Below are 22,114 nucleotides of genomic sequence, written 5' to 3'. Positions count from 1 at the left end.
TGTAAGAACTAGGCTTTCTTCACTGCACTGCAACATCACGGCATGGAAAATGACTACAAAATACCAAACACTGTCCTCATAACATTAACTTTGCACATGATTTCGTAGTTGTAGCCTCTGCCAGCAGGTGCCCAAGGCTACACAGCTGACCCGTCTTTACGCTTAGAAAAAGAATAAAAGAATTCTGTTAGTGCCACTCTTGGGAAGGAAGCATGTAGTTTAATATTTTGAAGGACCAGTGAAATTTCAATTTGGTATAGCCGAATTCAGAATATTTTGTTAGTCATATTTAGGCTGGCCTAAAACACCAAGGAGAAAACAGTGTGTTCAAGCTTCTTCAACTCTTGAAAGAAAGTTGAAATGACGAGCTCAGTGCAGAAGACTGCATGGGGTGCTAGGGGTGGTGCTCTTTGCCACTTCCCATCCTACTTTGTTGGAGTGAGTGGTGCTTCCTGGATAGCTTAAAACATGATCGCTGCAGCGACAACCAGATTGGGAAGGCCGCACAAGTGCCAGAACGAAGGACGAGAAAGTCCTGTGCCCCCTTTGGTTGCCTCATGATCATCTGACCTACACCACTGCAGTGCTGCAGTTCGTCACACTCAAAAACTCATTGACCGTAACAAGAGGTTTGAAAACTAAAGATTTTAGTGCATGCTCCAAAGTGATTGGCAAATTTTAGTTCTCGAGACCACTTCTAAATCGGCATTCTTCTTCTCCAAAGTGCTGCAGATTGCAAATCATAGTGCTCCAGATATTGCGGCAGGTTGCATCCTACCTATAGCGTGTGTCTGCGAGATCCTTGTAATTGGCTGTGGGGCCGTGCGCGACTGTGTGCAGGTGTCAACTATCTCGTACGTGGAGGTACTGAGCGGCCAGGAGCCCTCGTGTGCAGTGCTGCTCACGTGGTGCTTCCTCATTGCCTACCTGGATTCCCAGAAGCAGCGGGACATCATCCACAGCCACAAGGTGCTTCTTCCCCTTTCTCTGGTTGTGCTGTTGCCGTAGCTTCAGATTGATGTGCGGACAACCGAGTGGCTGCAACATGTGCGGTGTCTCTCATAGCCCGAGTCTCTTTAGGATGTTAAAACCTACAAGCCAAACCAAACCATCATTAATGCAGTAACCTTTGCCCTTGTGACTTTATATGCTGAACGTAGCGTGCGCTTGTTTTGGAAAGTATTTACAGTAGCCAGACCATGTTAAAGGCCCTGTTCACCACAAAATCCGGCATTGGCTTTGTCGGCATCGTTGTCAGCGTCAGCGTTGTTAGCAAAAAATTATGAGCATGGCGCTGGCAGGCGGTAGCTGACAGCTGACATGGCCGTGCACTGACTGGACATAATGTTGCGTAATGTTAAGTTTGGCAGGAGCTGCCAACTCAGGCCCATCCTTTCTGACAGGAGGGTGATATTAGTATCAGCCTGCCAAGACCCTTGCGTGCACGTTACCCTTAGGCCGCACGGGCTCATTCATATGGCTCTGTTAAAGCGAAGATATGTATATGGGCTTTTAATCTACGCTATCACATTATGCCGCTAACGGAGCTTGTCACCCATAGTTTTTGTGCTTTACTCACATAAGCTAGCATTGAAGTCATTCCACTGAAGTGCTAGTTGTAACTATTTTCATATATTTCTTTATTTCTGTGGGCACTGAAAATGGCATTTATTCCTGCAAAATTTTTCAAATTCAGCTACAGCTTATTTTACAGCTCTTAAATGTTTCGGACCACCCCCCTAGTGAATCTTTGCAGTTTGCTCTTTTTTTTTTTACTCTGTGTCTGACATTTAGCTATCCGCTGATTCAGTGATGGAGAGACATGACGGCAGAATTAATAGCTTTATTGAGAGCAGCCCTGATTGAGCTCGTTGTTTTTATGTTCCGCATGAGCGTGTGAGCATGTTTTCTATCTAACATATGCAATTCGAATGAAAGGGTTGAGGCTGTAGAACACTGCTTGAGCCTTGGTCATTGGGTTTGCAGGCAAAGTTTCTGGAAGTGTTCAAGGTTGCTGTCCTGATGAGCAAGACACCACCGCCAACCCATGTTCTTGTAAGTTTGCACTGCGCATATGTTTGAGAGCATGTTTCAGCATCATTGACGGAATGATGACTCAGAAAGGGGGCTGGCTTATACAGTCGAACCCGGATATATCGAACTCGAAGGGGATCGCGAAAAAGTTCGATATATCGATAATTCGATATACAGAAATTGGCTTGTGACGGCATTTACGATGCGAAAAAACAATGCCGTATTTGCCGCGTAATCAACCCACTCGCATAATGAACCCTCTCTCCACTTTTGCTCCCGAGAATTGGAAAAAAAAAAAATGCTTTAAGGCCAGCTCGCTTACATGCAAGCGATTGAGCGATCTCAGCGACGAGTGGCAGCGACAGATCGAACAATTTCCATCCAACTTGTTGGAACTGCGTCCCACTCGCCGCTCGAGCCACCGTGGCAGCTCAAAACAAGGTTTCTGTGTCGCTGCGGCAGAAAATCGCGAGCGTTTTCGCTTGCAAGCCGATGGCGCGCGTCACTCCGTTTTGGTGGTCGCATCCACAGCTCATTTCTTGGCAGCGTGCCAAGATGTTGCGCAGCGATAACGTCAGGGCGCGTTTATCTTAATCCTCCGGTGCCGGGGAGCGAACTTGGCAGAGTGCCCGTGATGGCTTGATTGCACAAGTCTGGTTCGATTTATCACGCCGCGCTTGCGGCGGGCGTCATGATCACAGCAGCTGACGGCGTGCTTCCCTTGATTCATACATGCAAAGATAAACGGCTCCCGCCAAAAAAAAAAAAAGCCTGCCGCTTCTTAACATCCGCAGCCGCCATATCTTGCGCTACGTCGCGCGTACAGCACAACGATAAAAAAGAATGACTCTCGCAAAAAACAAAAAACAAAGAGAGATAGGTGCCGCTTCTTAACGTCCGCAGGCGCCATAGCCACGTCAGCCGCCGCGCGCAGAGGGTTCGCAACACACGCTGGAGAAAGCGTCCCACGTCTGTCTGAAAATGGGCTGAGCTGGCTTGGCTCATGCGTAGCACGTGCTGAAGGAGAGAGCTGGGCAAAAGAATGGGCACACCCACGCACATGGCTTGCAAACGTCATGTGTTGGCGCGCGGGAAACGATAACTGCAGATGCGCGCGCCTTTGGCGAATGGGCGCGGCGCTGTCCAGAAATGTCCCCTCTCATCCCTTCCGCGCGTGGCTTGAAAACGTCACGCGGCAAACGGCCAAGAGTGATGCAATCGTTTTTGGGGAAGGCACTCTTTCCAGTGCATAGTGCGGAGTTCGATATATCGAACGACGGCGAAATTGAGTTCGATATATGGCGCGACTTTCCTATACTTTTACATGGGACTTTCAAGGGGATATTCCGTGAGTTCGATATAACCAAAATTCGATATATCCGGGTTCGATATAACCGGGTTCGACTGTAGTGCAAACAACAATGAAGGGCTTGAGATGGTCACTGGTGGGCAATTGCAAGTTTGAAGCTGGAAACCTTTGCAAATTTATTTCTGAAAAGCTTCAATAGTATAGTAGAGAGTTTAGCTTGTCATAAAAAAATTTTTGCTTGGAATGCAAATGCATAAGTAAAATCATTCCTTACCTTACCTTCTTTCCTGTCCTAGGCCAGGCTCGTCAAAAAAGTTGAAGAAAACCTGTTTGCTGTATTTCTTTGGTCGGCCAAAAGCAAACTTATTGCTCCTGATGATGACGTCTACCGGGGTCAAGGAATAGACATTTATCTCTCGGTCATTACATATTAGTGATGTGTATTGCAGCATAATTGTAAGGAGTCATGTTCCGTCTTCTGGTGCACGTGTTGGATTCTAGTGCACTTAGCATTGGGCATTATAGGGTGCCTTAATAGTATATTTCAGCATTTTTTGCAAATGGAAACTGATAAAGTGCCCCTTTCTTGGGTCGCAAAAATGTTGCACGGGCAAAAGCACGCAGAAACAATTTTTGTTTTGGCAAGAATTGCCAAAACAAAAGTAGCAATGTGGGACCACGTCCCTCAACTGCCCCTTCGAGGGAGACCCATATACCTGCCCATGAGAGTGGAATGTGATGCTTGCAGGAGCACTCGCGATGCCTCCTGCGGCATACAACGCACAAGGACTTCAAGGAGCAGCTGATGCCTGCACTGCAGAAAGCCATGCTACGCAACCCTGAGATCATCATGGAGAGTGAGTGGCACCTCACCCAAACTCACCTTCCCCATCCACATGGTCCACAAGGAACCGTTTACCAAGCTAGGGGACTTTGAGCTTGCTCGCATAGTGTGTCACTTGGAGATAAAATTCAAGAATTAGGAGTGGATCTTGGTCAGCAGAGCAGTTCGTGCTTGTTGCTTAAATCGGGCTACAGTCGAACCTCGTTATAACGAAGTGCAGAGGTGCAGTATATTACTTTGACGCCAACGCATGGCTGAGCTGCCACAATAGCAGAATCAATATGCACGGGACGTGGTATACTGAACAAAATATGCGGAAGCACTGCGTGAGAGCAGTATGCGACAAAAAGCAGGAATACAGTCAAACCCGAATATAACGAACTCGGATAGAGCGAATTATGTTTTATATCGAACACTCGAATTTCCGCTAGCATTATGCATATAAAATGTATTTTTTATAACGAACTACACATTGGATATAGCGAACTCAGCGCGCGCGATCGGTCGCCAAACGCCCGCCAACGGGCGGGCCTTTGTGCCGGCTCCGAGTTCTCTCCGGGCAGCCCACGCTGCCGGGCCACAATACTTCTAGCGCATGCCGTTGTCAGATGGGAGGGGGATTGGCGACGGCTCCGTTCCCCAAGATCTCACACAGCGCATACGTCATCACGCGCCCGCTAGGGTGCTTCTGCTGCTTCTGCGCCGATGCCACGCTTCCGTAAAACGCAGGAGGGGCTCTCTACAGCAGCTTCCACGAGGGACCCTCCTGTACGCATGCGCGGCCGTCGCCCGGAGTAGCGTGAGTAGCCTTTAAAATCCGCGCCATCGGCCAGCCTCTCTTTGCAGCGCTCCTATTCGGCAGCTGCCTACCATGTGATCAAAGACGTTCGAGCAGCTCCGGACCTATTGCGCTTCGAGAAAGAAGCAACACCGGCCAGAACTGGTTTCAAGTTTGGGCGAAGGGAAGGCAGCCTCCGAACAACGAACGCGTCAGTGGCGAACTTTCCCGCATCCTCGGAGCTTTCTTTGCTCGCGTTTGCAAGTCGTGCTGCTGCTATCCTCACGATTCCGGACGTGCCTACGTTGCTGCTGGCTTGCATTCTGGCGCTACATCCTGCAAGATGACGACGAAGCAGCGGCGTGCCCTACCGCTTTCCGACAAGCTGGAGATAATTCGCCGCGGCCTCTGACGTTGCCGCGCGTTTCAAGATTCCGCGGAGCACGTTAAGCACCATTTTGAAAAACCAGTCGGCCGTCAGAGGCAATGCACAGGAACGACCAAATGGTGACGGCTTTTGCCACCGCAAGCCGGCTTACGACCAAGTAGAGAAAGCGCTGTACCAATGGTTCTTGGACGTTCGCGCGCGAACTGCCGGTCTCTGGCCCCATGCTACAACAGAAGGCAAAAGATTTTGCCTTCGTCCTGGACGTCGAGGGGTTTACAGCGGGCAGTGGTTGGCTCCAACGATTTAAAGACCGCTACTCCATCACCGGGAAGGTGGTTGCAGGTGAAAGCCAAGCAGTGGACGCTGAGAGTGCTGAAAAGTGGGTGCAAGACGTGTGGCGTGCTGTCACGGAGAGATACGAACCGTGCAATATTTTTAACACCGACGAGACTGCCTTGTTTTGGCAACTGCTGCCGAGCAGAACCTTGGCGCTAAAGAATGAGAAGTGCCATGGCGGCAAATTGAATAAGGCCCGAGTCACCGTTCTTCTCACGACAAACATGGACGGTTCATCAAAGCTGCGGCCGCTTGTCATAGGCAAGTTCAAGTCTCCTATATGCCTGCGAGGATGCACTTCACTCCCAGTCACATACAACTTAAATTCTAAGGCCTGGATGACCAGAACGTTGTTCGAAGCGTGGCTGCGTGGCTGGGACGAGGAACTTGCAACGAGCGGGCGAAAGATTTGCCTCCTCCTCGATAACTGTTCTGCGCACCACTGCGGCGTCACGCTGAAGAACATCGAGCTTTGTTTCCTGCCACCGAACGCAACAGCGGTTTTGCAGCCCCTCGATCAGGGGATCATCCGCGCTTTCAAGCTGGGCTACAAGAAACGCGTCGTTGAGCGGCTGTTGGTGAAATTGCAGGTTAACGACGAGCTCAAGATTAATTTGCTGGCCGCAATAGAAATGATTAACCGTGCCTGGCAAGACGTGACGCAATCCACAATCCGCAACTGCTTCCACCATGCTGGACTATGTCGAGAGGATGCAGAAGCTGCTAGTGAAGCGCGCACTGTGCAAGATGACAGCGATGTTGCCACGCTGTGGGAAGAACTCGCTGATGTTCCGGACGCTGTGCCCGAAGAAGTTGCCCTGGAGGATTTTCTCACTGTTGACGACAACGTAGCCGTGACAGCGAGCCCGTTGGACTCGGAAATTGTTGCCGACATGCTGGCATCTGGTGCGAACGAGGAGACCGAGGAGCCGCCGCCGGAGGACGATCGCCCTCGCCCGACGTTGCACGAAGCCCTCGCTGCTACCGATCTGCTGCGCCGATACTGCTCCGGAATACAGGGAAGCGGACTGGAGTTTGTGGAAATGATGTCGCGTGTGGAAAGTGCGATTCTCGCTGATGAAGTTAAATGCAGTGTTCAGGCGAAGATCACTGCCTACTGCAAATAAGTGAGCATTTATCTGCAATAAATTTCTTTTGTAGATTCATGGTGAGCGGCACGGTTTTTCTTTAGTTAGTGCGTTTTCGCTGCGCTGTCTGGACATCGTGTATAACGAATTTGGTACTGAAGTTCGTTATAAACGGGTTTGGTTATAGCAAAATACTTTATATAGCGAACAAATTGCGTTGAATTACGCAGTTCGTTATAACCGGGTTTGACTGTAACTGCGCCGGCAGCGGCCAGCGTGAAAGCGATCAGCGAGCTGGGCTGCCAAGCGTGCGCACTGGATTGGATTGGCTCAGCTTTTTGCGGGGTAAGCAGCTTGCATGCTTTGAAGCTGGCATCAGTAGGCTTTTAATTTTAAGTAAACTTTTGACGATCTTAGTGGCCGTTAACATTAGTGACAGTCTTTTCACTTTTGTAAATTGCAGAACATGATTAATAAAGCATAAAAAGTTTAACACTACTTTGATAAACATTTTAGCAATCTAAGTGTTTACCTTTAAACAGAAAGGCATCGCTGCTTAGGTAGGCCGGACTTCTAAGTTCTTTAAGAAAAATAGACCTTAAATGATTAGAGCCAATCTGTTTTCAGTGTGCCATTTTAATAAATAGCTTTTTGTTGCGTATTATTCGTATCAGCAGCTACATTTTTGAGCCTCTTCACTCGTCAGGGAATTTGAATCAAAATAATCAGGGAAAACCTGTAAAAGTCAGGGATTTTAAAAATAGTGGTTTGCTAGACACCCTGTGCTTGTGGAGTTAACCAGGTCGCTGGAGCCGCCAGCACCATGTGTAGATGCTTACTGTTACCGGCCGCACATAGGTGGGCTGTAATTGAAGGAAGTTTTTTCTGTGACCTTCCGTCATTGGAAGTGCCCTTTTATGTTCAGAATTCGCCTTAAAAATTGTCAGCATTTGCAGTATGTTGTGTTCTAAGGGGAAACTGATAATGTCAACTGAGAACGTCAACCAGCACCGTTCCTGCTTCGAGTTAAGGATAAATTCGCTCTCGCCATACCATCTGTTCTGCCATCCTGGTTAGCTCAGTTGGTAGAGCAACTGCCCTGAAAAGGCGTTGACCCCGTATTTAATCCCCAGACCAGGACGAATTTTTTCTTTTAACTACGAAGTTTTTGAGAAAACTGTAGCTCTCATAGCATTCCTTTGCAGCTGCATGCCTGCGCTTGGGAGGACGTCAATGAGTAATTACTCCTTTATTATGGATCTACTCTACCTTGGGGGAATTCCCCTTAATATTCGATCAACTAAATTGGAGTCTATATTGCTGCATAGGAAGAGGAGGCTTGTTTTAAGGTGAAAGCGTTTCTTGGTTCTTGGGTGGTGTAGACTAACGTGTCTGCAGGAAACGTTCAGGAAAAAAATTGGTCTACACCAGGAATCTAACCACTACCCCTCTGATCCCCAGCTGAGCGCGCAAACCGTTACTCCATGTCAGGCTCGTCAGGAACAGATCGTAATTGATAGTAGTGATGACAACATGATGCAGTTAGTGTTAATGATGGTAGTAGTTATGACAATGATTGTGCATTTAGCTGATACTAGCGATTGTGATGATAATAGGCATATCAGTAGCAATGAAGTTATTGAAAACTGCCCTGTAAAGTTACTCACCATTTCCACTCGTAGCAGACTTGAGCGCAGTCCTGTAATTTTTTGCTCTATAGCCTTGCCTCCACTGCCAAGAAAAGTTGTCACAGAGCCTATGAGATATAAAGAAATTTGGGCGGATGGTTGAGAATTTGGATAACGAACAGCCGTATTTATGGTACATGTTCATTATCTGTGCAGTGTGCATTTGAAAGTGGTGTATGTTGTTGACGGAAGTTATCGCTTGAAACAGTCAGGATGATCGCATCAGTGGTGACAAGCAAAGCCAGAGCAGAAGTTGAATATTTGGCGACCAAACTTTAAAAAAATTCCTCAGCGATACTTATTGGCCTATTCAAGCACGTGCATAGGGAGAAGGTAGCATTTCATAGCTTCTGTGCTCTTTGGGAAATTTAACATCTGTATTTGCCTGGATCACCTGTAATCAGTGAGAAAGTGCAGCAGACAGCAGCTGCAATTTTCAAGCACGCCCAACAAGCTGCGCCACATTGTGCATAAAGGGACACAAGGAAGTGTCATTACTTCTCTTACGTATAAAAAAAGAACGCAAAGATCATTCCTCGAAGCAACTGTTTCTCTTGCACATCCTAAGCCAAGGCATTGGTTGCTTTTTATATGCAGGTGGTGTAGCCTGTTAGATCAGCTCAGCATGCTTCAGCATTTGCATTTATGGTCACCCCTTCATCTCACTTCTCTGAAAAATAGTTAGCAGCGCTCTCTGCTGATGACGGTTTCCCTGTTAATTGTAGTAATTCTAGGCAAATGCCCTAGCGTAGACCTACTATAATTGTGCGAATGCAGTGTTTTTGTGTTTTTTTTTGCTGACCTCATCAGTTTCAAAATGCAACTGCATTATACAGTAAACTCTCATCAGTTTGGCCTTCAAGGTACCAGGAGCAATGTTCGAATTGACTAAAAGTCTGAATTTCATTTCATTTCATTTATTGAATATTTTTCCAACAACATTACAGTGTTGAAAGGGATCGTAGCCAAAAAGCCAGATTAAGGCTTGACTGGGGCTACGCACCCTGGTTAGGCAGCTGTGACAGCGAGTATGTTGTTATAACAAAGTAGTGAGGGACGACTGACACACGCTGGTAATACATATTTGGTGGGTACTGCGAAACAGTATTCATGATATATATAGGAGAAAGCAATGGGAGATGTTTATGCAACAAACTAAATGGTAGAAAAGCAGAAACATGACCAGGAAGATTCAAAATTCATCTGTAAATGTAAATTCAAACAATACACTCAGACAATGATACATCTAGAAATACGTTTGAAGCAATCAGCAAGGAACAATGGCACGTTAAAATTCTATGCACACATGGTTGATCAAACATAGGAGTAATACAAGATGGAACAAAAACTGCTAAAAACCATTTTGCGTCACATTAATTTTGTCGATTGAACATCTGTGTGATGGCTGTCTGCATTTTAAATGAAATCCAAAAGAGAATGACGATTTTACTAAATTTTTGTTCATTACGAACAGTGTGCCTTGTTCATGCACACTGTTCGTAATGTTGTAAAATTGCTTTACAATCTTAAGTGCCTTGCAGCCTGTTTTGCAGGGCAATGCAGTAGCTGTGGTGCCTCTTCACAAAGCAGCCCTATAAATAGACTATGCTCCTCCGTACAGTCAATGCGTTGAAGCATTGCTGTGAAGCGCGCTGTAAAGTGCAACAGCACATGACCGAAGTGCAGTTTCAACGTACCGAAAACAGTATGTGGATACATTCGAGGGATATATGCGCAGGCATTACAACAGCTTGATGGCATTCAAAAGTAAAATTGACCAGGGATGTGTGCCAAGGAGTGTTTGAAATGGCGTGACCGGTCGACGCGCGCTCTATCGCAGCTGCGGGTTAGCTTGAAGTTAAGGAAAAGGAAAAGTGAAACTATGCGACTAAGCTGTGTTTTAGAAATGGCGACCTTGCAATAGTTATGCCTGCCACAGTGCGCAGGGGCACTACTGTTCCGTGTAATTGGGGCTCAGGTAGATGTATTGGAAATGGCTAGCTAGGCGCGTCATACCTTGGCGCAATCACCAGTCCGAATTAACTGGAGTGAGGCCCATTCATGTTATGGCGCATTCAAGTGGGAAAGCAGGTACACTTGAGAGCACTTCAAAAGTGCTCTCAGACAAGTGGGTGCCCTCCAGTGGAAGAGCAGGAGTAGAATCACTGGCTTCCAATGGTAGAGGAGGAGAGCTTTTGCTCCGCTGAGAGCAGCCGAGTGCACTCCCGGCTGGTCTCTCGTCGAAAGAGAGTGCAGAGGAAGTCACATGGCATAAAGCGTCATATCCGCACCATCTTTTTTTTTTCTCTCGAGTCGGCGATGCTCAAAATGGCGACTGCAAAGCGTCGGCACTCGGAGAGCTGTTCGGAATTAAGCGAATTTGCGTCAGGAGCGGAAAGCATTGCTGAGGTGCTGTATGCATGTTTGAGAGTCGCTGCTGTCGTCGAAAAGGCCAAAAGAGACAAATTGCTGCGCTGTAAGAACAAAGGCATACAAAACAGGCGGTTCTTCACGCAGCGTTGGCCTCTCCTCGGGTTGCAACTGCCGCCACTGCAGGCAGGTGAAGAATGCTGAGGAGAGAAGCAGAGAAGTGTGGTCACGTGGTCATGGAGCGTTGCTCTCGACACGCAGAGAGCATTTCCTTGGGAGAACAGTTACACCATCGCTCGGCATGCTCCTGTACTGCTTTGCAATGCCCGGCACCTCTGCTCTCGTCCTCCCAACCGAATGCGCCATTAGAGTAACTGACCATCTGATGTCATAGACTTACATAAGCATTAGCTGATCCTAGTTCAGATTATCCGAATTTAGGAACTGACAGAACGAAATAGCATGCCTTGCAGTACAAAACGTTTATTTACAAAAATAGGCACATGCTGGATTCCTAAAGGAAATATACTAAGCGCCTGTGATAGATGGCCCTTGGTAGATTTTCTTTGGATCACATTCATACGGTCCGATATTCACACCTCTTCATTTTTTTTTCTTTCTTTCTTTTTGTGCCAAAAGCAAGGTTTCTTTCCTAAAATGGCGAGAATCGGGCCTAGTTGGTTATTCATATTGGTTTCACCGCGCTAACACATTGAACGACAGAAAAGACAAACACCACGGAGCGCCTGTCTAACGGCTACAAAATTTGAATTCATGCTGCAAAGTGAATTTTTTTTCTTTGTGAGCTGCTCCAAATATGGATTTTAATGCTCCAAAACTAATATTTTGCTTCTCCAAAAATTGCTACAAATCCCATTCCAGCTGTTACACCCCTGGGAGCAAAAAACTCCTAGCAGTAGTGGCATTGCCATGACAACAGCCTATGGGTTTATTGTGAACGTGCTGTTGACTTACGTCTCCCATTTTGCCTGTCAGCACTGTGCGCTCCTTGATGGCAACATCCGAGCATGGAAGCTTGGTTCTAGTGCACATATAGGCTCTGAAAACAGTGGTGCGATATACTTGCCTCGTGTATTTGTGTGTTGCAGGCGTGGCACACGTGCTTCAGGGCGTCTCGCTGGAGCTGAGTCCTTACCTGGGCGAACTAGGGAAAAGCCTAGCACGTGAGTGGTCCTCATTCTTCACATAAGCAGAGAGCCTTGGCATCTGTTTTGGCACAGGGCCACTGTGTAAGAGGGGAAATTATTTCGATTGAATGTGGTGCTCTCCGTAGTTCGAACCTGGTTGCTTATATACCTTTGTGAATGCAGCATTAAGGTAGTGCAGGTTTCTGCCTTAATTGAAGCTGATTTCTGGAAGCCCTTGTCCACCATTCAAAAGATGGAGGCAGAATGGGCACATCTGACTGCTGGTAAAGTTGTGACAGAAAAAAATAAAGTTTGATTGTGCGACAAATTGTAGTTCTGGGGGGGGGTCTGGCCAGGGTGACTATGGATTTCTGCCCAGTTGTGCAGTCATTTGAAGAGATGACTAGTATTGTGGGAATTTCAAAGGTAATTTAAAGAAATTTTAAAGACAGTTTAAAGAAGGATTTTAAAGATAAAGCAGCGGACATCTGGTCATTTTAGGAGCATGGGACTGGGAACTGACCAGTTTCCATTACTGTGTCTCCTCCTTGCACGTTGTCTCTTTATCCCACTCATTTTAACTCACCCTGTGGCCTTTATTCATTGCTGGTGTGTTTGTGTCTTCCATTTCCAACCCCCTCCTAGAGCACTTGATAGCCAAGGACGAGTCATGTAGGCAGGGTGCAGTGGTGGCTTTGCGCAACCTGGCCCATCAGTGTGGATCCCAGGATGCCCTCGAGGCACTCCTCAAGCACCTGGTGGGCGTCCTCAACGGTGGGTGCAAAAGGCATCATCTTACTACGCTGTTTTTTTCTGGCTCTGCCTCAGTTCTTATCTGTCTCCTGAAAATATTGAATAGGTTGCCGAAGGTTAAGTATGACGGAATCTTTGCTTTGTTTTGTTGGCTTATGCCGAGCACCCCGTCGGATGCAGTTTGATTTCACTTGCTGTGGAAGCCTAAATTTTCTAACAGTTGTGGGGTTGCAATAGGGGGGAAATGCGCGTTCCCCGCTTCACTCCGACCACGACAGGCCGTGCTCTTGGGAACAAAGAAACAACACGTGCTGGCAACAAACAGGCATTTGTTATGGCAATAACAACGTCAGTTAGCAAAAAAGCATGCTGATGAATCTAGATCATCTGACTCACCAGCAAGGCTACTGGTTCACCCACGCTAGGGCAGGGGATAAATTCCAAGGGCACTTTGGGACGTTAAACCCCATAAACCAAACCAAACTTCCAAGGGCGGACAGGACGAGCAAGCGGGAACAGTCTCGCAAGGCTTCGCCTTGCCGGCGACTGCAGAGTCCCGCAAGGATGTGTCCATTTGTGTTGAGTTCCTGATGTCCAAGCTCCGTCAACTCTCGCGTGCGCCATGACGAAGCTGTAGGTGGCACTCGGGCTGCCGCAATGCTGGTGCCATCTCTCGATAGTTCATTTTAGCTCTGACACTGGCGTCATCTCGTGATAGCTAGAGTAACTACCGCAGGGGAAAGCTGACTTTGCAGGGAATGATGGGAGATTGTTCTCCATAAAGTTGATAACAGAATTTTTGAGTGCCTAATTTTTGGGAGCATGCTTGATTTTTCTGACTATTTTTGGCCCGTCGTGTACCCTATGAAGTCAATAAAGAAAAATTTTAAATTGATTTATAGGAAAGAAAAGGCACAGGATCTGTCACACTTCTTGATTGATGCATGAACCTTTCAAGAAGGAAAGTGAGGATGGTGGCAGTGAAAGGAGTAATTTCGACCACTTGGGGATCTTTACTGCATGTGGCCTCGGTGGTCATGTTTGAACCCGGGTACACTGGTTTATTAGCCGAAGGTCAACCACTGTGCATCAGTGGCAAGTATAGTGAGTGAATTCACGTTCGAAATTTCAGATTGTCCATGGAGTGTTGTTTGAATTTTTGCATTTTGCAAGCATCAGCTATGTTTCCATCATCTTGTTTGTTTTCTTGTAGCCTCGAAACCGGCTCTTCAGCCTATCTGACACTGGGTCATAATCATGTGACGTTGCCTGACAGCTTATGCTGCTGCTACGTTGCTGTTGTCACTGCTTCGACTGTCACGACTGTTCGCATGTGTGATTGGCGTGCATCGCCTTGCTTAGCCATGAATTAGACCTCGGCATGTTCATGCTGCAGAAGCATGAAAACCAAGGAGCTGTATCGCTACTCTGGCTTGGAGTTGACTGAATCAGCTTTTGTGCTTTGAGGAGTTCTTGAATGTATAAAAAACATTTTCTTCCTTTTTTTTTTGCATGCTACGGGGGCAGTGTTGATGCAGGGGCAATAACAACCGCACTATGTTGCGAATTCTGCTTAGCTTAGCATGAATTCATAACAGAAAAGCAGTCCTTGATGTAATCTTCGGTCTGGACATCGGTGTTTAGATCTCCGTTGAAGTGAGACGAGTACTGCCTGAAGTTTCCAGTGGCAATAAAAGTGGTTGTTATCTAAAAAGAGCTCTAAATTTCGAAATAGACACCCTTGGGCTAAGTGGAAAACAGTTGGAAGATTGTCAAGTTTACGTGAAAGGAAGCAATATGTGTGTGTCAGCAAAAAAGGATACAAGCCAAGGCAGGCACCCTAAGGTTGAGGAGGCCTTCCTCATGTGGCTGAAGTCAACAATGGCTAGTAAGGCTTGTTGTTCCAGTTGACATCCCAAACAAAGCAGAAACTAATATACTTCTACTGAACATTGCAGGTTTCAATGTGAGGAGTTGCTGGCTTCAAGAAATGCCTTGATTCCAGCTTTAAACGAAAGCGCAGCTATTGATTTGAGCCTTGTTGCAGGCTTCCGCTGCTAGAAGCTGTAGTCTCTTTTGTAAGGCGTACTCACGAGGAAACGTGTTCAACCCTGACAGAACCAAGCTCATGCCAGAAGAGATGCTTGCCTTTTTTCTGGTTACCTCGGCCTGTCAGCGAGAGAAGTAGGGGTTTTTGAGTGGTGTCATAAATGTTTTTTTCATTTTTACAAAAACTTGCTTAGTACAGGAGTGTATGGTAGCAAATTGTAGAGGAGAAAATTATCTTCACAATGGTATTAGTCACAATTACCTTCTTTATTGCATAGGTGGTGAAAAAAAATTATCTGAAAAAAATTGCAGTTAAGATAAAAATAAATCATAAAAACAGCAAAATTTCAAATTATATACGTTTTTTAGAACAGGGACCGAGGTAACAATGCTGCAAATTCTAGCTTTCTAAGTACAGTATTACTCAAGTTAGGAAAGAAAACATTAGACCATATGACTATCGTGCCACCGCGTGAAATAGTTCCTTGTTGCCGTGAAACAGAGGTTTGCTGCACATGTCTCGCAGAAAACATTTGCTTTGTGTTCCACCTTGCTTTCTTCATAGCACAATTTGCAGTTCTTATGCTTCATTTTTGGGGGGCTTGTGTTGCAGCCCCTGGGGTTGATCATGAGGCAAAAACACAGGGCGAACATCGGGGTTTACAGGTAGTGGCTCACCAAATCCCAGTTGCTCGGCCAAACATTTTTTTATCACTTCTGGAGTGACATCTCGCCAAGATCCGTCTTTTTCGTCGTAGGAAGGTTTTTCCAAAATATGCATCCATGCATATTTGTTCGTGTTCATGCATATCTTCTTGATGATCTCCGTGGTGAAGAATACAGTCGCCGACTGATAAATCGGACGCTCATAATTCGGACATGCTCGTTTATTCGGACAGGTCTGCGGCACCGCCACTGGCCCCATAAACATGATGTGTAAGGACGACCGATATTTCGGACAGCCTCCGGCTCTATATTCGATAATCCGGACTCTAAACAGGGTGCCTCGATGCGCGCGCTGCCCCCGCCGCCGTTCCTAGTTAAAAAAAAAAAAAGAAAGAAAGAAAGGAGACAAGTGCCTTCCTTTGGCGCCTACTCGCAATAAGCGACTGTGGCCTCCGTGATCGGCGAACGGTGCGCCGTCGGCATTGCTGGAGCTGATCACGGAGGCGGCGGTGCGACAGGACAGTTGCGACGGGAGAACAGCAGGCGGCGCTCCACTCCGCATGACTGGCCCTCGGGCATGTTTGGCCTCCCCGCGTCTTCGCCATCGGCCACCAGTTTGTGCTCGTTTGTTCAGTGCCTCGTGCGTGAGTAGCGTTAGGCTAGGTTCTTTCAAGTGACCATACGACAACGTTTCTCTTGAGTTTGACAACGACAGGCCACGGCAAATGGCGCCAACGGTGCCTTCGCGGTCCGTGCCGACGGCGGCGAAACGTGGGAAATACACGACGCTGACAATGGCGAAGAAAGCAGCCATAATACAGCAAGTGCTGAGCGGCCGTTCTCAAGTCGAAGTTGCCCGTGAGTTCAACATCTCCAACCAAACGATATCGGACTATATGAAGAATAGGTCCAAGATTCTTGAGGCCACGGAGAAGACAACAACAGCTGAACAGAAAAGGCTGCGACAAGGCCTTTACCCGAAGTTGGAAGAAGCGTTGAACATCTGGCTTAACGCTACTGTCGCCCAGCGTGTTCCTGTTTCTGGCCACCTTTTGAAGCATAAGGCTGAGACACTCGCACTGCGGCTTGGCATCGAAGGATTTCAGTTCAGCGACGGTTGGCTCAGGAATTTTAAAAAGCGGTTCGACCTCACCTTCAAAAAAATGTGCGGTGAAAGTGGTGCAGTGAGTAGCACACTGGTCGCAAACTACCGCAGTGAAAAACTTGAAGCGCTGCTTAGTCGCTACTCGCCAGACAACACTTTTAACGTCGATGAGACTGGTCTCTTCTACAAGCTGCTTCCAGGTTGCACGTAAGCGGAAGTGCGTGCAGCAACGCATCGACAAATTCTTCCCGAAACAGGCACCCTAAAATGTAAATAAACAGGTATTTTTTGCTTCATTCGTTTTTTCGGACATTCGATATTTCGGACTGGTTTACATTCCCCGTGGAGTCCGAATTATCGGTCGTTGACTGTAGCAGAAAGAAATCAATGGCTCTGGAGTAGCGCCGTGTGGTGCTGCGGCGGCCAATGCCGAGTCCACCCCTCGCTGTCTCCTAGGAGAAAACAGAACTCTCTGCGCTGCCGGCGGCAAGTAGTCCCGTCCGAATGACATTGACACCCTGCAGATAACAGTTGTGACCTCCAGAACACTGATTTCTACCCATCAGCGCGCAGCAAAAGCGGAACTTTTTTAAAGAGAAAACGAAGCTTACTGGTGCATGGCTGTTGACGTTCCTGGTCGGTTTGACGCAGTTTCTCTGTCGGTGCTGAAGTCGGAAGAGCTGAATTCGTCTTCTTAGTCATCACTGTTGCTGTTAGCATCCACAGATGAGCACTCAGATGCGTCAGTATCCGTGGAAACGGGCCGCTTCCGAGCAGCAGCAGCAGCTATGGGGGTTCATTTTGGCAAGAATGAGCCACGGGGGGGGCTAGACGCTACGGTCATCTTCTAGCCTCGACGTGCCAGCCCCATCAGACAGAGCTGTGACCCCAACCCGCGGTGCGAGAAATCGCCACTGCGGTGGGTTCGGGCCAGAGGGGACAAACACCGAGTTACGTACTCGAAAATAGTTTCTTGTGCTCGAGTACACGGCAAAGGAATAGCAATTAAGAACAACCACCGTGTAGCGAGCGAACGCCGCGTATGGAGGTGAAATAAAAACCTCCTCGACACGGAACGGGAGAGGAGGTCTCCCGGTTACGCCGGCAGGAAAGAGGGAAGCCCGCGGCAGCGTCGCCGCAGGCCCGGGAGGCGGCGGGGGGTGGCCAGCATGCCCTCTCCTCCGCAAACCTCTCTGCCAGCGCGCGTAATCACGCGTGTTAATTACGCGCGGGCGTTATAATGGAGGAAGGGGATTGTGAATCCCCACACAGCGCGCGACGTCGACGCCATTTTGCAAGCAAGGAGCGCCGGTTACGTCACTTCAAAACTATAAGGACGGGTGCGACGCGGCAGAAAAAATAAAATCGAAAACGAAATTGAAAAAAGGGTTGTTCTATTACCCACTGGATGCCGCCACATATCAAGGAGCGCTTTGAGAGCGGGAAAATTCGAATTGTGAAACCATCGATAGCAGGCTATCGATGGAAATAGGCGTGGACAATAAAGTGTTAATTGGCATCAGTATATAAGGAGCTGAAAAATTTGCCATTGTTCCTGGTTGGAAGGTTGGAAGCCGTGAGTGCTTCGAAGGTATGGAGTCCTAGCCCGTCTTTTATAAGGCAACAAGAAAGCATGGATCATGCAGCAACATTTTAAGGGCTATATACAGAAGCTAAGTCACAAATTCGCTCTCGTAGACCACAAGGTTTTGCTGAACACTGATATCGTGATAATGGCACTTATGCAGGCATGTTAACAACTTGAAGTCTGTGAATATTAAATACTTGCCCTTGAACACAGGGAGTGCTCCGCAGGCGATTGACCATGGCCTAAACCACAACCGCAGTGTTGACTATAACTTTCACTTGCTTTTGCACATAGCACTTTGCCTTGACAGCGGAAAAAGCTGCACACTGTAGACCTGCTAAAGCACTCAACATATCTTCTGACGCGTGGAAGCCGGCGACGACCTCAATGCTTCACAACTGTGTTTGCATTGCAGGGTTCATGCTCAGTTGTGAATTGGTTGATTCAGGCAAGGATAGCGTGATCAATTGGCCATCCTGCGAGGAACTTCTTGTCAACGACTTTTACGATGCATGCACTGCAGCTGCTTTTTAGTTGTTCAGCGAGTTAGAATTGTGCACTGAGCTTGTGGACAAGGAAATCATTTGCGAAATACCTGTGGAGTCTGACAGCACCAAGAGAGGTGATGCTGATCTGCATGAAACAGCGTGGCTAACAAGTTGCTACTTTTTCATTTGCCTATGGGGACACAATGACTCTCGCTGGAATTCAGATGGACCTGCTTGCATGAAAGTGAAGCGTTGGTGCAAAACAGTATAGATCAATTTTTCAAGTCACTAATCCACAAGGTGACAGAAGAAAAAAAAAAAGAGGTAAAAAAAAAACTGCAAAATTTTACGGACACTTTCGCGGTCCTTTGAGGCTGAGAAATTCGCCATCAACTTTATTTGCACACCGCCAACCTTGAGATTTTTGGCTAGGAGAGGTAGAACCTTGTGGTGGAGATAGGTTGGAGTCTTTGTATGCAGGTTGATAAAAAGCAAGAAGTAGAATAATTTGGAAAGAATTAACATTGTGTTGTGCTTGAACTCTTCTTTTAATGACATTTAGATAGCAAAACTTGCATGTTTGCGGATGTTGGTTATGTCCCTTCATGAAGGCTGTGTGCATTGATGTGCAGGCTCCGAGGGAAAGCTGACCACGACGGAGCAGCGGCTAAGTGTGCTAACTGCCATTGGTGAGGCGAGCTGCCACGTGGTGAATGGTGCCTCGCACGTCCAGCAGCTCAGCGAAGTTGCCCTGAAGCACCTGCTGGCGGTACTCAAGGCTGAGGGTGAGTGAGTGACTCGCTAGTCACACAGCATGTACCTCGGCTCTCTCCACAGGCTGTCTACAGGACAGTTAGTGTAGTCCTGTTCAATTGGAACAGACATGCAGCATGCTAGCTTTTGCCATGTGGAAGGCTCTGATACCAAGTTAGGGTTAATGCAACCAGAAGTTGGATAAGTAAAAGAAACAGAACTGCTGCTTAACTCTAGCACACCGCTTACTGTCTGAGGACAGGCACTGGTCATAGCTGTTTTGAGCCACATTTGTTATTTGGGCGCCCAATTTTTACTTGTAGGTGCGTAGTGTGTTATTTGATTATCGAATCAAACATGTATTGAATATCGGTTAAACGTGAAAAAATTTCAGAAAGGTGTTGTATGGGTCTTCGCAACCAAAATTTACCCAAGCTAGACTGAAAAAGTATCATACAAAGAAAAAACGAACAATACAATACTCCTTGATTAGATGGCATAGCAGTAATGTAACACTGTCACTGAAAACCACTGATGGAACGGTCCGTGAATTGGCACTAGACTAACTACTAAATGTAGCACGATGGCTTGTAAGACACAGATTCACGCTACGAGGGCTCAAATCATCTAAAGGTGGAGTTGTCAAGGGTAACACATGCACACACGCAAAAATGCACACAAAAACTGTTGAAGATGCGAAACTGTATTGACGCCTTGTAGAGGCTCCGTAGCATAAGTAGCAGACAGCCTTTTAGAAGTGTGCAATTTTGTCTTTCTGCAAGAAAAGTGCAGACATAAACAGGCAGTATTTTTTGCCCCGGTGATGAGGGTTCTTCTATTGTCGTCACTCTGCCGTTACGCTCATAACTGACGTGCAGGGGCTACAAGGCAGGTTATTTACATGATTGCTTGCTCTGAAGATGGCACCTTTACTTGGCCGCCCTTTCTGAAACCCTGTGTGAAATTTTGTACTTGGACTTCCCCGCATCTCACAGTCGACCAAAACTACAATGGCAGAGCTCGCGCCTCGGGACGAGGAGCATTGAAAGTGACGGGGTAAGCGCCGTGAGCATGGGCAAAGTATGGAGCACAACGTGGGTGGTCAAACAATGAACCATGTGCTTTCGCCTCGTGATTGTCTGGAGTGAGGTATTGGCCATCTTGTCCCCATCATGTGTGATATGTGAGAAAGCCCATGGTGAAATTTTGCGCTAGGCCAAAGCCCAGCAGCATCCAAATGTGACTGCACCATGCGATAAACCGGCGAAGAAGTGCAGGAGTCCTGTAGTGTTGGGGACTTTATTGGAGTTCAACACAGTGAGGCACCAGTGCAAGCGGTGATGAAATATTACTGAAATCTTCCTACAGTAGTGGCATTAAGCGTGCAAAAGGAAACCAGCGCTTTCTGCTTTCTGGAAGTAAACATTGTTGTTCATGCATCACCTACTATAATCTGTTGCTATTCCGAGTTCATTTCACGGCAACAGATGCTTTTGCTCGGTGAAATTTCTCACGTGTCCCATGGATTCCGTTGTAGTTGGTTTCAAAGGCATGTGCTCTTCATATGCTTTATGCAGTTGATGTCTTTCATACCGCAGTTTCTTACCTACACATACTGGCCACTGTCTCATTATGTGTGCAGTGCATGAAGGCACCTTGCTGCTGACTCTCAAGATGATGTCGAAGTGGTGTGCCCGGTTCACCGAGGAGCCACCCGCGTTCCTGGTGACTGGTTTCAAGGTAAGCATGCCATTGTGTTCAGGGTACTTTTTTGCTGCCACAACCTAACACATTCCTTAGTTTGTGTCATTATGAGAATATCTGTGCTATTTTGCTTTTGACCTTTCTTTCATTGGGACATCTTGGATCTTTTGCACTCTGTTAATTTAAATTGTCATGCAGTTTTGGACTTCATTGAAGCACCTCAAATACCTCATAGGAATGCATGTTTAACCTGTGACAAACATTTCTGATGGACAAGGTCCAAAAGTTTGATGTTTCAGACTAAAGTGGACCTCAGTGTATCTTAGCCAGGCTCTTAGGATATTTTAACCTACATTGTAGACATAATTAGCGTCACTGGAGTTAATGGCATGACCTTCACTCCTGGAGAGGGCACAGGCACAGACCATAACGATAATGGGAACATGGCAGGGTCTGAAATCAAATTCAGGGTTTGACAAAAACCCGTCTGGTCAGGTATGATGGCATGAAATTTTTCCAGCGCTGGCCAGTTGTCTTTCATTGTAAACAAGGCCCTCGTAGTGGGGCTGAAAAATCATATTTTGGAAGGATCGGTCAGCACTCGAATTTCCTTCATGGTAGTGCCTGTGCCACTGCTCAGATCGGTGCCTGTGGTGCATGCCAGATAGGGGAAGGTGATGTAGGGTGAAATGGGGAAGGGGAGGGGGGCTGTCCTTGTGTTGTCTATGTGTTGCTTCAGGACATCAAACTCTACGTACCACACCGTAGCTGCTCACGCTATCACTAGCAGCTTTTGTATTACAGTAATACCTCGTTACAAGACACACACAAGCGACCCGAACAAAATATCTCTTGTAACGAAAAATTCTTACCAACTCGTATGTGCGGCAGTTTAGATTTCATTATCTAAATTTTGTTCCACATCAGTGTCCTTTTTTACAGCAGTATGTCGGGAACCGAGGTGGAGTACTTCCTCATGACTGGGAAGTCAAAATTTCCCCATTGTCTCAGCCACTGTTGTCACA

General features: G+C 47.1%; 1 protein-coding gene across 1 annotated transcript in view; it reads left to right on the top strand.

Moving 5' to 3' along the window:
* The window catches only part of l(3)80Fj (lethal (3) 80Fj), a 141,726-nt gene that overhangs the window by 11,551 nt on the left and 108,061 nt on the right, over window positions 1–22,114 (top strand). The window contains exons 6-12 of the mRNA XM_084597788.1: window positions 841–969; window positions 1,987–2,055; window positions 4,092–4,200; window positions 11,945–12,019; window positions 12,629–12,757; window positions 19,265–19,417; window positions 21,028–21,125. Coding sequence (XP_084453914.1) covers window positions 841–969; window positions 1,987–2,055; window positions 4,092–4,200; window positions 11,945–12,019; window positions 12,629–12,757; window positions 19,265–19,417; window positions 21,028–21,125 — 762 coding nt within the window. The remainder of the gene's footprint in view (window positions 1–840; window positions 970–1,986; window positions 2,056–4,091; window positions 4,201–11,944; window positions 12,020–12,628; window positions 12,758–19,264; window positions 19,418–21,027; window positions 21,126–22,114) is intronic.

Source organism: Amblyomma maculatum, chromosome 3, assembly GCF_055883805.1.
Source record: "Amblyomma maculatum isolate TAMU_Amacu chromosome 3, ASM5588380v1, whole genome shotgun sequence".
Taxonomy (NCBI): domain Eukaryota; kingdom Metazoa; phylum Arthropoda; class Arachnida; order Ixodida; family Ixodidae; genus Amblyomma; species Amblyomma maculatum.
The sequence above is the reverse complement of the archived record's forward strand: the minus strand, read 5'-3'. Positions and strand labels throughout refer to the sequence as shown.